The 15,027-nt window shown below is 40.6% G+C and overlaps 1 protein-coding gene across 1 annotated transcript in view; it reads left to right on the top strand.

Moving 5' to 3' along the window:
* The window catches only part of MGST2 (microsomal glutathione S-transferase 2), a 67,120-nt gene that overhangs the window by 19,887 nt on the left and 32,206 nt on the right, over window positions 1-15,027 (top strand). The window contains exons 3-5 of the mRNA XM_075544812.1: window positions 2,916-2,986; window positions 7,020-7,101; window positions 12,932-13,002. Of these exons, the coding sequence (XP_075400927.1) occupies window positions 2,916-2,986; window positions 7,020-7,101; window positions 12,932-13,002 (224 nt within the window). The remainder of the gene's footprint in view (window positions 1-2,915; window positions 2,987-7,019; window positions 7,102-12,931; window positions 13,003-15,027) is intronic.

Below are 15,027 nucleotides of genomic sequence, written 5' to 3'. Positions count from 1 at the left end.
TTGACGCTTCCTGCACCATTCAATATTTTTTCCATAGAACCTTTCAATATTGCAAGTCAATGCTTGATGTTTTTCTTGAGTTCCTTCAGTTTAACATATGCTGAGCTTGTTCTCCTCTTTTGTTTTTCTACTTCTTGGTATTTACACATTTCATTACAATAGTTGCATTTGTCTTCTTGGGCTGCCCTTTAAATGTTCTGTTTAGCTTTTTGACTTCATAATTTCTTCCATTTGCTTTAGCCACTATACAATTAAGAGCAAATTTCAGAGTCTCCTCTGACATCCACTTGGTTAATTTCATTCATTCCTCTGTTTTTAATGACCTTTTGCTTTCCTCATGAATGATCTTGATGTCCTATAGCAGCTCATCAGGTGTTCTGTCACTAGTGTCCAAAGCTTCAAATTATTATTGAGACATTCTAGAAATTTAGGGGCAAATCCATAGAAAATGAATGTGCATCCTTTTCTGGCTCCCTAGCTTCCTGGGAACAAAACTTTTAGTCCCTCGTCCTTTTTTTGAGGGCCTTTATTGACTTGATCATTATAGAAATAACACCCTTTCCTCCTGATGGTTTTGGACTAAACATAGCCAAGAAGCCTGCAGGCTGGCTCATTTTCTCTTGAATGGAACATGAGGTCTCCTCCCCAGTCATGGCAAAGTCATTCTGATGTTCATCGGAACATGCTTTCCTCATTGAGCCTCCATCCAATGCTATTTCCTGTCTGATAGTCAAGGTCAGCAGTTAAAAACCACCAGTCTCTCCAAAAGAGAAAAACAAGGCTTCGTACGTTGGTGAAGAGTTAGTCTCAGAAACCCACAGGAGCAGTTGTGTGCTGTCCTGTAGGCTCACCAAGATGAGTTGGGGTAGATGTGATGGCAGTGAGTTTGGATTTTTGGTTTGGTAATGGAGCCAGCCTCCTGAAGTCAGTAGGCTTGCCCCCTTTTCTGAGTCCCCAGTCAAATTGCTCTTTTCTTCTTAAAGGGAAGTGGTCTTACCTCAGTAGATGACTATCTAAAGTTTTGTGGTGCTTGGCCAGAATACTTGCTAAAACATGGTGAAGACAGCAACTCTAATTTCTCCAAAGGCCCTTGCTTTATAGTACGGCTAAACTTAGAAAATTCTATCCTGTCTAATATGAGCCCCTGATCCCTTTAGATGAAAGGGTTTCACAAATCGGGAAAATAGATACAAGCAATCAATCGATTTGGTTGCAATTTAAATACATTTCCTCTGACTCTAGGCTCCCCGACGAGGAGGCTCGTCGCTGACGGTACTCTTCCTCAGGCCATTGCTCAGAGTATGTCGTCTTTGATATTTTGAGGCCAGGCAGGACCAGCTCTTCAGCTTTGGGGTTGTTCTTTTTCAACCAGAAATTTTCACACTATTTCTAATTCTAAAGCATGCAAATTTATGTAGGATCCCAACAATGGTTTTATCAGTGCTGGTAAGACAGAAGAATTACCTGCTTGTTCTTTCTAGAACCCTGCTTATGTATTGGGTTGCTATCCCCTTTGATGCCCCTAGGTAATTATTAATCCAGCTACTCTCTATAGATTTACCTAGCCTGAATTTCATATGTACAAAATCACATAAAACACAAATAGGAAGCTAACAAAAAAACAAAACCCCGAAAACCACAACTAGACCACAACAGAGAAACCCCAATAGAAAAGAAAGCCGATTCAGACGGTTGCAAATTGTTCGTGAGATGAGCGCCAGTAAACCCACATCCCCAGGCCTCTCTGAGCATATTAACCCATCACGCCGGTCTCCGGCCTGTGTAATAAGCTGGTCAGCTTCCCAGGGTCCAGCATCAGCATCAGCCGGCGGAACCTGGCCCAAAGCAGAGCTCAGTCCATGCTTCCCAGCAACAGGCACGGAGACAAACAAAGAAAGTAAAGGGCCAAGCAAACACTTGACAAAAGAAACCCTCAAAGAAGGTCTTTGGCTTTTAAAAATAGATGCCACCCTGTGAGTATGACCTTGGCCATGTTCTCTGCCTGTCAGGTTTCCTCTCTGGAGATGGGCTCAGAGGCTTTGTAAGCAACGTTCTAGCACACCTGTCTGTCAAATGGCAGAAATGCTCAGAAGTGCTTTCAACTGCAGGTCTCCCCATCTCAGGGTGGGGTGGGGTAGGGACACTATATCATCTACTGTTGGGGGTGAGGAACATATTGGAGCTTTGAGTTATGTTCAGTCTTAGAAGTTTATCCTAAAGTCTCTGTTTTGTGTATTTTTAATAATGCTACATGATGTTATTTCCCAAATAAATGTACTAGCTGTACTAATTAGGCAAGCTGCAAATTCTCAGTTGTTAACACAATGGAAAGAGATATGATGTTTACGCCCCAGTCCTGTATGGCTGCACCTACTGGACAGCTGTCCTTTGACGTGACCATGGACAGACCCACATTCCTACCTGGCTCTGCTCTCATTCAGTCCTCAGACATCTGTCCTCTCAATCAATGCTTGGGCAAAGAGACCTTGGGACACAAGCTGCTTAACCACTTAACCTATAGGGAACATGTTTCATTCTCCATTACTGTCCATCAGCAAGGGACATGACAGAATGTGGGTGAAGGCATATGCTTAATGTGAGCTGAATTATTCTTTACGTTCTTCAGCTAAGACATATACATGCTCTTTAGGGTTCACAATCAGGATCATGTTGGAGCCTGATTTTTTTTTCTTTCTTTTAAAGAGTTATGATTAATTTGGACTCATGTACTCCTATAATTTATATATAGAAGATAATTCTTGGGCTTGAGGTTTAAACCATGCCTGAGTTCCACCTTGAAAGACTCTTAAATGAAAGGATGGCTTAAGCCCGTTGTGTACAATCTTACGTAGTTTTTGTGATGACAGAGTGTACCCTTACCTCTAGATGAATAAATGGCTTCTTTCTTCCTGCAGACAAAACTGTGTGGAGTTTGATCCCCTCTTTATGATTACATGCTGGATGGCTGTGTGGCACTTCAACCCAGGTAATTTAAAAATATAGTCAACTCTGTTCTAATGATGACTGGTATTTAGAATTACGCACTGCCGTACTGTGTTAGGATCCAATACACACTGTTGTGGATCCATTGCCGGGGGACACATCTCAGCGCTGGCTCCTCCAGTTTTCTGAGTGTGGCTCTCCAACAGGAAGGTGGAACAGAGAGAGCGTGCAACCTGCCTCCAGGGAGGAACAGAGAAAGTTCCCAGAGTCCTCATGAGAAGGCAACGCCCACCAGGAACCATCATCAGACTGGGTCCTGTTGGCCAGTCTGGACTCTACCCCTTCACTCTATTTATCAAGTTGACAGGAGATTACGTAACTATCACACAAACCTTTGCTGATCCTGGAAATTATTATTTTTTAAGTGAATAATGTCTATGTCTACCAGAGACAACTCAGTGCAAATAGGCTCATTTTTGTTCGATTACAATTAAATTCAATATATGTGTGTGCATGTATATATGGATATTTTATTGCTATGAGTCAGAATTGACTTGACGGCAGTGTTTCTATTTCTTATTCATCATATGCATATGTTGCGAACAAACTATATAGTTGATATTCAAGTTTGAAAAAGTCATGAACTTAGTCTTCAAATCTGAATGTCTAACACTAATTTGACTCCAGGGCTGGGGGGGGGGGGAACCAAACAAAGAATTAGCAATTGAATGTAATGATTATAGTAATTAGAGGGTCTCTCTAACATACATCTACTGGCCTATAAGCATGGAGAACAAAGAAGAAAGACATGAAAGACTCAGAGGAGAAACTCGTCTGCAGTGCTAATAGACTAGTCTAAGGAACGTTGTACCAGGATCCATCATACTGGGTGCCAGTACTGACTGCTCTGAGCAGGGACATAATAGTTGGTCCTGGATAAAATGGGAGGAAAATGTAGCAGCCTCTTTCAGTTCCCACTTTTTTTCCTTCTTCCATAATACTTTCAAGTCTGTATGTTATTTATTATTATTATATATGTTGTCTGTCTGCTGATAAAAACAAAAGCACCATAAAGGCAGATAGCTTTTCTATCTTTTCAATGGCTAGAATAATGCTTCATTTATAGTGGAAGTAAAAGGAGCATGTGCTGAAATGAAATGGTGACTGTAACATCAGGAATATCAGAGCCCCATAGATAGACTCCAACATTTACCACAAAAAGTTCTGGGGGTTTTCATCTGGGAGTTGATGAGGGGAAAAAGGTCTCTAATGTAGGAATGAGAAGAAACAGCTGCAGACATCTATTAATAACCAGAATGTAGAATTTCTGAAGTATGAAGCAAGGAAAGTTGGAAGTTGTAAAAAATGAAACAGAAACTTGCAGATCAGCATACTAGGCATTAGTGTGCTCCGGTAGACCGGTGAGGGCCCTTTTGGATCAGACCATCGAATGGTCTATATGCCTGGAGTGTCATATGGCCAAAGAACAGATTCATACTTGTTGTCAAAAAAATCATTTCAAGATCTATCCAGAAATACAATGCTATCAGTGATAGGATAATATCTATATACCTGGAAAGAAGACTGGTCAATACAATTACTACTCTCCTTTGCATGCCAATCCCTAATTCCAATCAAAGTAAAATATTTTTGCCATATTTTGCAGTCTGAAATTGATCAACATACAATTGAGACTTATTGATCATGATTAGACATTGGAATTGAAAAGGTGAAAGTAAAAAACACAGATTAACAGCTGGAAAGAAAGGTTTCGGATACAGAAACCATGTGGGAGACCACACGATAGGATTTTGCAATACCAAATGAACTAGTCACTGGAAATGCCTTTTTTCAACAACTGTAACAGTGACTGTACACACGACTCCACTGGGTGAGCTACACGCGAATCAAATTCACTATTTGATGAGAAAAGACTTGATGAGGAAGCTCAAAATCATAATTCAGAACAAAGCTAGGCATCATCCAGAATGCTTCTTAGAAGGGATGATGGGGCGACTTCATTTCATGTATTTTGGACATGTTATCATGAGGGACCAGCCGGTCTCAGGAGAAAGAGATCATGCTCAGTAAAGAGAAAAAGAGAGAGAAAGGGGACAGTGAGAAAGAGAAAGCCCTCAATGAGATGGATTGACCCGATGGTTGCAACAGTGGACTCAAACACAGCAACAGTGCTGCGCGGACGGCGCACGACCAGGGGGCATTTTCTTCAGTTGCCTATAGGGTTTCTGTGAATTGGAACCAGTTTGATGGTCCCTCATATCAAAGTAAGAAGGACATTCATGTTTTTCATTGGATAAAAGAGCAGAACATCACACCACCTGTTCTTTTCTCACCTGGTAAAATCTCCATTAGAGTGAAACCCACACATGTTTAATGTAACATTGGAGTTTTGAGACGCGCATGTAGCTGTGTGATCAAATCTCTATCCAGACGCAGGATGATCACCTCCCAGAAGGGTCGCTCTTGCACCTCCTTGCTAGTTCCACTGCTCACTCACTTCAAGACGAGAGACTAAAATTGTTCTAACGTCGTCATTGTGTTCGTATTTCCCATTCTAGAGCCTCACATAAGTAGAGTCATACAGAATGTACTCTGATGTCATGCTTTCTTTACTGAACAAAATGATTTTTTTATGTTCACTGTGTTGTTTTATATACCAGCATTTACCTTTTTATTATGAAATACTTTTATTGGGAGCTCTTACATCTCTTCTCACAATCCATACATTGATCATCAAATGTGCTAGTCAAGCACCTATGCTGCCATCATCATTTTCAAAGCATTTTCTTCCCACTTGAACCCCTGATATCAGCTCCCCATTTCTTCCCCTCCCTCCCCCACTCACCTTCCCTCATGAACCCTTGATAAGTTATGGATTATTATTTTCATATCTTACACTGTCCTCTGTCACCCCTCACCCACTTTTCTGTTGTTCATCCCCCTGGGAGGGGGTTATAGTTTGATCCTTGTGATTGATTCCTCCTTTCTCCCCCCACCCTCCCCTAATCCTCCTGGTATCTCTACTTTCATTGTTGATCCTGAGGGGTTTATCTATGCTGGAGTCCCTGTGTTTCGGGTTCTTATCAGTAGCAGTGTGCATGCTCTGGTCTAATCAATTTGTAAGGTAGAATTGAGGTCATGGTAGTGGGGGGAAGGATACACCAAAGAACTAGAGGAAAGTTGTGTGTTTCATTGGTGCTACACTGCACCCTGACTGTCTCATCCAGTATTTACTTTTAAGTGTTAATTAGTTATCTTTTGTATGATTGTACCCCTGCTTGGTTATCCACTCTCCTGTTGATAGACCTCTAGGATAATTCCAATTTGGGGGTATTATGAAAAAGGGTCAATTATGATTCATATACACATTTTAAGTGGCATGTGCTTTTATTTTAGGGGTGGAAAATATATAGGAATAGAATTGCTTAGTCAAAAGAGAAGTGTATGTTGAGAAAAGGAGCAGACTTTGCTCAAAGTCCCCGGACTATATTGCATTTCCACCGACAATGTATTAGAATTCCAGTTGCTCCATCTCCTCAGCAACATTTTGTGTTGTCAATCTTTCTATTATAGATGTGTGAGGAGCCTTGCTAACACAAGGTCAACAGTTCAAAACCACCTGCTGCTCCAGGGGAGAAAGACTGGGCCTTTTACTTCTATAAAAATTTACAGTCTCTAAAACTCACTGGGTCAGTTATACTATGTCCTATAGAGCCACCATGAGTCGGCATAGATTGGATGGCAGTGTGGTGGGTGTGCATTGGTGTCAACTTTTAAGTTGCTGCTGTGGATGACCAACGATGCCGACTTTCTCCGCTGATGTGTTGATCTTTTTTTTTTTCTTGTGTTGATCTTTTGATGTAAAGAGTCTATTCAAATTCTTCCTCTATTTAAAAAAATTGTTTTGTTTTTCTTACTAGTGAGTATTAAGTGCAAATAAGCTCTATATTTTGGAGACAAGTTGTGGTCGTGTTTTGTGAATATATTCTCAGTCTTCATGACATTGTTTGAGAGTCTGCTTTCCCATTCTGAATCTTTTTTATGTGTGTTTCCAGTTCTCGCCATGTTTTTAGGCCTGACATACATGTATGCCCGTCACCAGTACTATTCTGCATGTTCAAAAGCTGCTCAAGAAAGGTAAGAAGAACCCCAGAGCTTCACTAGTAGGCAAAAATTAGCTGGATGGAGTACGGACTCTTTTCCCATTGGCAAATGGATTTGGATGCACGAGAGGCGTTCATATCATTGCTGGTCCAAGATGGGAGCCTTTGTGGCATAGTGGTTATGGGATGGGCTGCAGTCCTCAAGGTCAGTAGTTGGAAACCGCCTGTCACTCCTCGGGAGGAAGACAGGGTTTTCTACTCCTGTAAAGAGTTAGTCTCAGAAACTCACAGGGGCAGTTTTACTCTGTTATATAGGGTCACTGTAAGTCACTAAAAGTCATGACCAACTCAATGGCACGTATTTGCTGCTTTCAGCCAAACAATTTATGAGTCTATACAAGGAACTAGTGAGGCACCCAAAAATTTTAGGAAAATAAATTACTTGAGATCAAAAGGGCAGCATTTGCCCAAGGATGATGTTCAGAAAGCTTAGGAAGAAAGGAAGAATGGATATAGGAACTATAGAGAGGAAATGATATAAATGATATTTCATTGTGGGAACTGCAATCAATGAAATGAAACCAAATGTGCGTGAATGGCTGACTGGAAAACTGATCTATTTTGTAAACCCTTACCCAATTCACAATAAAATGGTTGGAGAAGAAATGAGCTAAGCCTAATTTCGGAGGGAGTTGGGCTGGAGATAGGTTAATAAAGGAGGAATCAAGAGAAAAGTGCAGGGCATAGAAGTGGTGCATGAGATTGGGGATGACCCATCAGTGAGGGTCTCTGCTTGTGGGGACAAATGGGACCACTGCTTGGGAGAAATGGGTACAGAGCCATGGTTCTAAATTGCCCAGTTAGTCCAGGTTTGAGGGTTACATGAGTATCCTCATTGCAATCTGAGAGGCAGCCATCCCACAGTGACATCCTTGCTTTTAATTCTTTAAAACTTTATTTAAATACTTTAAAGAGGCCCAGGGCAGTAGATTTATCCAATACAACCCATCATTTAACCTTCTGACTACTGCTTCCTTGAGCATTGACTGTGAATCTAAGCAAGACAAATTCTTGACAAGTCCAATTTTTCTCCCATTTATCATGATGTTCCTCTTGGTCCAGTTGTTAGGATTTTGGTTTCCTGCACATATAATCCAGCTTCTCTGATTAGTTGTTAAGCACACAGAGGGAATAAGCAGGGTAAAGGATTACAACCCCGATGCAAACCTTTCTTGATTTTACATCAGGCTCTAGTCCCTTGTTCTGTTCCAGTGCCTGCCTCGTGACCAATGCGTGAGTTCTGCATGAACACAGCGAAGTGTTCTGGAGTTCTAATTCTCCTCCAGACGGTCCCTAGTTTGTTATGGTCAAAGTCAAAGGACTTGCAAAGTCACTGAAACACAAGTGCACATCTTTCTGGTATTCTTTGTTTTGAGCAATGTGCCATCTGTCATCAGCAGTGCTATCCCTTGCTCCATATCCTCTTCTGAATCAGGCCTGAATTTCAGTGTATTGTGTATTGATGCCATCATTGTTGAATGATCTGCAGCAAAATTTTACTTCCACGTGGTATTGATGAGACTGTTCTATCATTTGATCATCTTCATGGTTCATCTTTCTTTGGAATGTGGATTTTTTTGGGTCATTTTTCCAAATTTCTTGAAATAGACAAGTGAGTGCTTCTGGTGCTTCTTCAGCTTGCTGAAACATTTCATTGATATTCATTCAATTCCCAAACCTTGTTTTTGGCCAACAATTTCAGGGCAGTTTGGTCGTCTGGTTCTTACTCTTCTGCTACTTCTTGACATGGCTGAATGTGAACTTGTGCTTTTTGGTACAGTGACTTCACTGTATATTTTTTCAACGTCTTCTGATCCATTCAGCATAATTCAATATTTTGTCCATCGAATCTTTCAATATTGCAAATCTAGCTTGTTTTTTTCCCTTCAGTTTTTCCAGTTCAAGATATGCTTAGCCTATCTTTGTTGTTTTTTTCCCTAACCCCAGGGCTTTGCCCATTTCATCATACTACACTGTGTCCTTTTTTTCATTTGTAATCATTTTATTGGGAGTTCTTACAGATACCATAACATTCCATAGTTCAATCACATGGAGCAGTATTGTGCAATTGCTGCCACAATCAGTTTCCAAACATTTTCTTTCTTCTTGAACTCCTTGTAAACATCTCCCTTTCATTGCCTCCCCCCACCCTACCCTTAGGACAAATAAATAAATAAATAGATAAATGGATGAATAGATAAATAAAGAAATAATGTGGAACCCTTATCTAATTTTCCCTATCCACCAGAAATGCTTATTTCCCCCCTAGAATAGGTAGTCCCCTCCCTCACCCATATCTTACACAAGCCAATATATCCATCCACACTTTGTCTTTCTGAGCAGTCCTTTGAAATTTTTTTGTTCAGCTCTTTCAATTCTTTATTTCTTCCATTGGCCTTAGCTACTGTATGGTTAAGTGCAAGTTTCCGAGTCCCTTCTGGTGGCTTTGAGCTGTTGACCTTGCGGTTAGTAGCCCAGTGTGAAACGCACTGTGCCATCAGGACTCTATCCACAAGTGGGATTTCTAACACATCGTTTTAGGGGACACCATTTGATCCACAAGAGTCCCTTTCTACCCCGTTTTACATAAGAGACCCAAAAGCCCACAGGCATGTTCATTTGTGCAGACAGACAGCCAAACGGATGCAGGAGCACAGTGTCTGCCCCTGAGCTGTAGTTTTGAGCACTACTGCTTCAAGGAGATCTTTGACTAGTTAGATTTTTTTCCATCATGAATAAAGTGGGTTACTTTCAGAGTTGCTTTAGGAGGGGAAATCATGGCAGCCAGTTTTGAATGTAAACAAGTTGTAGAATAACTCAAGCAGCCCTGAAATGTAGCATAACTGTTGGGTTGGACTGTGAATCAAAGCTGGGACCACTAGTTGACATCTGAAAGGCCCTTAGAAACTCAGTGGCGGAAAAGTGTGACATGTTCCTCAGCCACTGCTCTCTCTCGCTTTGTGCAAAACAAATCGACAGGTTTAGCCAAGGACAAGGGAATGCTAGGACGCCATTTATTTTTTCTACCCAACTAACGTTAATCTCTACTGCAGAAAAATGAGCCTTTCTGTCCCCACAGAGACTTACAGACTTGAAACACATAGGTGCAGTTCTACTCTGGCCTATAGGCTCTCTATGAGCTGGCGTCCACTTGTTGGCGGAGAGTGAGTGAGTCTGGTTTGTAGCTATACAATGTTTTAAGTTTTTTTCTCTCCAGTTAATCTGCTATAGCAACCTACAAATTAAGAAAGTAATTAGCAGTAAGACAAACTCTGGAAGCAAAATAATGCCAAAGATAGTAAATCCATCAAGACTCTTCAGAGAATTCAATCAGAATCAGAAGAACACAAAGGGGCTTCAAAATGCTCATGGAAAAATGAAGTTACAAACAATGGGATTTACCCACAAACTCTCTGGAGTGTTTTTGTATGTATACAGTCATGTCCTGCACAATGTTGGTGTGGGCAACATTTCAAAGACCTACGATGGGTTGTGATAACAAACAAGCACTACTTTGTGACACACATCTAAACACTGTCGCTATTATTGCTCTATTATGAGAAAGGCAATTTAATTTTTGTGTATTTAAGCTTTCTATGAGTAGAAAGGCACACTATTGTATACTAAGGTAGACCTTTGACTGATTAGCTATGAATTGTATCTAACTGTTCAGACTTACGTACAAGTTCAACTCAAAGACAGACGGGAACCGAATTGGCTCATGATCCAAGGACTAGCTCCATATAACGGTCATGTTTGCAAACATCTAAATCCTATTTCGCAGATTGTAACGTGACACCAAGAGACACACACCCATATATCCCCCAAGGAATTGACTAATTTGACTGTGTGGCTGGCAAGTCCCAAATGTGTAGGCCATGCTGGGAGGTTAGAAATACAAAGGCTGGGCTTGACACTGCTGCCTGGAGGTAGAAGATCTTCCTCAGGAATCCTTAGTTTTGTTAGGCCTTTCAACTGATTGCATGAGACATAAACAGATTATAGGGGATTGCTTCCTTAATGCATTGTTAATTGACTCTAAAAAATATCCTCATCACACCAGCTGGATTAGTGTTTGATTGGGTAACTGCCAGCCCTGGTGGCACTGCTATGGGGTAAGCATTAACCCACTTCACCACAAGGTCTGTGTTTCGAACCTAGCACCTGCTCTGTGTGAGAAAGATGAGGCTGTCTACCTTCAAACAGGTTTACGGGCTTGGCAACCTTTACAGGGTTGGTGTGTGAGGGATTAACTTGATGCCGTCGTTTTGGTTTTGTAGCCAAGCCGATGCCAACCCCGGTCATCCGAGAGAAGACAGCTGCAGGAAAAGCAATGGTCTCTTCTCTGAGTGCTAGGGAGCCGTGGCCATGGTGGTTTGTGTGGACATCTACCTTAGTTTCTAGACAAAACGCTCCTTGGGTGGCTTTCTACCTCTAATGATGACAGAAAACACAACGAAGGGGACATTGTGCATCCATGTATCATCGGTTCTGGGTTTCTAGGGCCTTGCGGATCTCTCTCATAGCTCACAGAGAGCTGTGTCGTTAACTCACATCCATCTCTGCTGGAGGGACGAAAATCTTCCTCTTGTGCCTCAGGACTCTTCCCCAGCCAAGATCACTATAGGAGCATTGAGTTTGGGTGATGACGGGATTCCCTCCCGGGGCTTTAGGAGATGATTGGATAACATGGAGGAGCTTTTCCTCAAGTAGATGAGGCATCAGCTGATATGATTGAGCTAACCCAGCCACAATGCCCTGTTGAATTGTGGGAAATGAGGAGAGAATGACGGTCTGCAGTTATGCTATATGTCTTTTTGTTATTAAGGGAAATAAAAAAGATCACCCACGGGGGCCTGGACTAGACGACCCAGGTCTTCAAGGAACAGCATCAACTATTTTCTGGGGCAACTCTCTTGTAACTTTAACTCCATGACCCTTAAGTCTTTCTGGCAGGATACAGAATCCTCATAATCCTGCAGATTATGGCTTTTCTACCAAGTCTACTCAAGACCTCATTACACATTACATTAATGTGATTTCTGATTGCAATGTTGTCTCCAGAGAACTCAGCTAACCTAACCAAGACCACTTGGAGATGGAGCCCAAGAAAGACGATGGACACAATTCGTGTCCACCGCCTTTCTTGCATGTAGATGACTAGCTCCCAAAGAATGATTCCCTTGTCATTAAAATAGTGTCAACCTTTCTACCCAAGTCTTCTCTGAGAGAGGAAATTTGAGTTGACTTGGAATCTGAGATTCTCTACATTTGGTTCTTTCTGAATCACAGCTTGGGCTCTCAGATGTCTATGTCTTTCTGAGAAAAATGGGATTGAAATATACACAGTGATTTACTTCAGGAGGTCTTAGAAGACGTGTTTAAGGATCACTTTTTTAATGTGCTCAGTAACTCAAATGTAAGGCAATGGATATGAGATAATTTAAGGGAAGGAATCTACTTAACATGAATTGATTTATTTTTTGTTTCTTTAGATAAGATATAAAATGCCGATTAGGATTCTGAATCAGGATTTCCTTGAAGCCTGTATTTGTTTTGAAAAGAGTTATGATTAATTTGGACTCCTGTAACATATATAGAGGAGTAATTCTTGGTCCTGAGTTTTAGAACATGAGTAAGTTCCATCTCAAAAGACACATAAGTGGAAGGATGGTTTAATCTCTTTGTCTACATTCTTATATGGTTTTGTAATGACAGAGTAGACCCTCACCTCTAGATGAAAAATGGATTCTCTAGTCTGTGTTTTTCTCATAAAATAACCCCTGACTTCTTTCTTCTTACAGACAAAGCTGTGTGGTGTTTGATCCCATATTTATGGTTACATTCTGGATGGCTGTGTGGCATTTCAACCAAGGTAATTAATAAATATAGTCAACTTGGTTCTAATGATGACTGTGGTATTTAGAACTTCATGTAGACATACCTTTACTGATCCTAAAAAAAGTTTAAAAAAAACTGTCTATGTCCATCAGAGACAACTTAGTACAGATATGCTAATTTTAGTTGCATTACAATTAAATTCAATATATATGTGTATACAGATATGTATATACATATATATTGTATATCAGAATTGACTTAATGGCAGTGTTTCTATTTATTTTTATTTTTCATCATATGTATATATATATACATATATATATATATGGAACAAACTATGTTCTTGATACTCAGATTTGAATAAGTCATGACTTTGTCTTCAAATCTGAATGTTTAATACTAATTTGTCTCCAGGGTGGTGGACAAATAAAAGCAATTGAATTTAATAGTAATAGCTAATTAGAGGGGCTTTCTAACATGCATCTGCTGGTCTATATGCATCTGGAGCAAATGGAAAGAAGAACATCAGAGACTCAAAGAAGAAACTAGTTTGTAGTGCTTATAGACCAGATCAGCAGCTCTCAACCTTCCTAACGCCGCGGCCCTTTAATACAGTTCCTCATGTTGTGGTCACCCCCCAATCATAAAATTATTTTATTTTTTCCATAAAATTATTTTCATTGCTACTTCATAACTGTCATTTTGCTACTGTGATGAATTGGGTGACCCCTGTGAAAGGCCACCTTCAGGTTGAGAACCGCTGGACTAGACTAACTAATGGTGTACCAGTATCCAGCATTATTGGGTATCATTACTCACTGTTCTGACCAGGGACACAATAGCTGGTCCTGGATAAAATGAGAGGAAAATGTAGTAGCCTCTTTCAATTCCCACTCATTCTTCCATAATACCTTCAAGTCTGTAAATTCTTTTAATTAGTATTGTATGTTGTCTGTCTGCTGATGAAATAAAAACTCCCTAAAGAAAGTGTTTCTATTTCCCCATGCTTAGAACAATGCCTGTGATGAAATGAAACAATGAATGTGCTGTCAGAGCCCCATAGATAGACTCCAGCATTTACCACAAGGTTCTGGTGATTTTCATCTGGGCGGTATCGGGGGAGGGGGGAAGGGTCTCTAAGCTCGGAATGAGAAGAAACAGCTGCAGGTATCTATTAATAATCAGAATGTGGAAATTTCTGAAGTATGAGTCAAGGAAAGTCGAAAGTTGTCAAAAATGAAACAGAACATGAACATCAGCAGTCATGTGCTGTAATGCACTAGTGAGGGCCCTGTGGATCAGACTACGTGTGGTCTACTATGCCTAGAGTGTCAAATGGCTGAGGGACAGAGCCATACTTGTTGTCAAACAGATCACTTCAAGGCCTACAATTACTATTGTCCTTTAGATGCCTGTTACAAATGCCAAAGAGAACGAAGTTATTTTGGCCATATTCTGCGGTCTGAAATTGATCAAACATGCAATGGAGGTACATTGGTAATTACTGGTCACTGGAATTCAAAAGGTGGAAATAAAAAACAATGATTGACAGTTGTAAAACATGCTTTGGTGATAGAAAAAATGTGGGGAACCACACAATAGAATTCTGTAATACCAAATTAATTAATCATTGGAAATACTTTTTTTTTTCAACAACAGAAAATAATGACTACAAACATGGACCTCACTAGATGGGGTATGCATGAATCAAATGGACGATTCCTATGGAAAGAGTTGATGGGAAGCTCAAAATCATAATTCAAAACATTGTGAGGCATTAACCAGAATTCCTCTTCGTAGGGATGATGAGGAGACTTCATTTAATGTACTTTGGCCATGTTATTAGTAGGGACCAGACAGTCTCTAGAAAAAGAGAGCATGCTTGGTGAAGTGAGAAAGAGCCCCTCAATGAGATGGATTAACCAGGTGGTTGCAACAATGCACTCAAACACAGCAACAGTTCTGAGATGGCACATGACCAGGGAGCATTTCTTCAATTGCCTATAAGTTTTCTGTGAATTGGAATCAGCCTGGTGGCCCCTCTTATTAAGGTCGGAAG

The sequence above is a fragment of the Tenrec ecaudatus genome, chromosome 3 (assembly GCF_050624435.1).
Source record: "Tenrec ecaudatus isolate mTenEca1 chromosome 3, mTenEca1.hap1, whole genome shotgun sequence".
Classification (NCBI taxonomy): Eukaryota; Metazoa; Chordata; class Mammalia; order Afrosoricida; family Tenrecidae; genus Tenrec; species Tenrec ecaudatus.
This window is presented reverse-complemented; position numbering and strand designations above follow the sequence as displayed.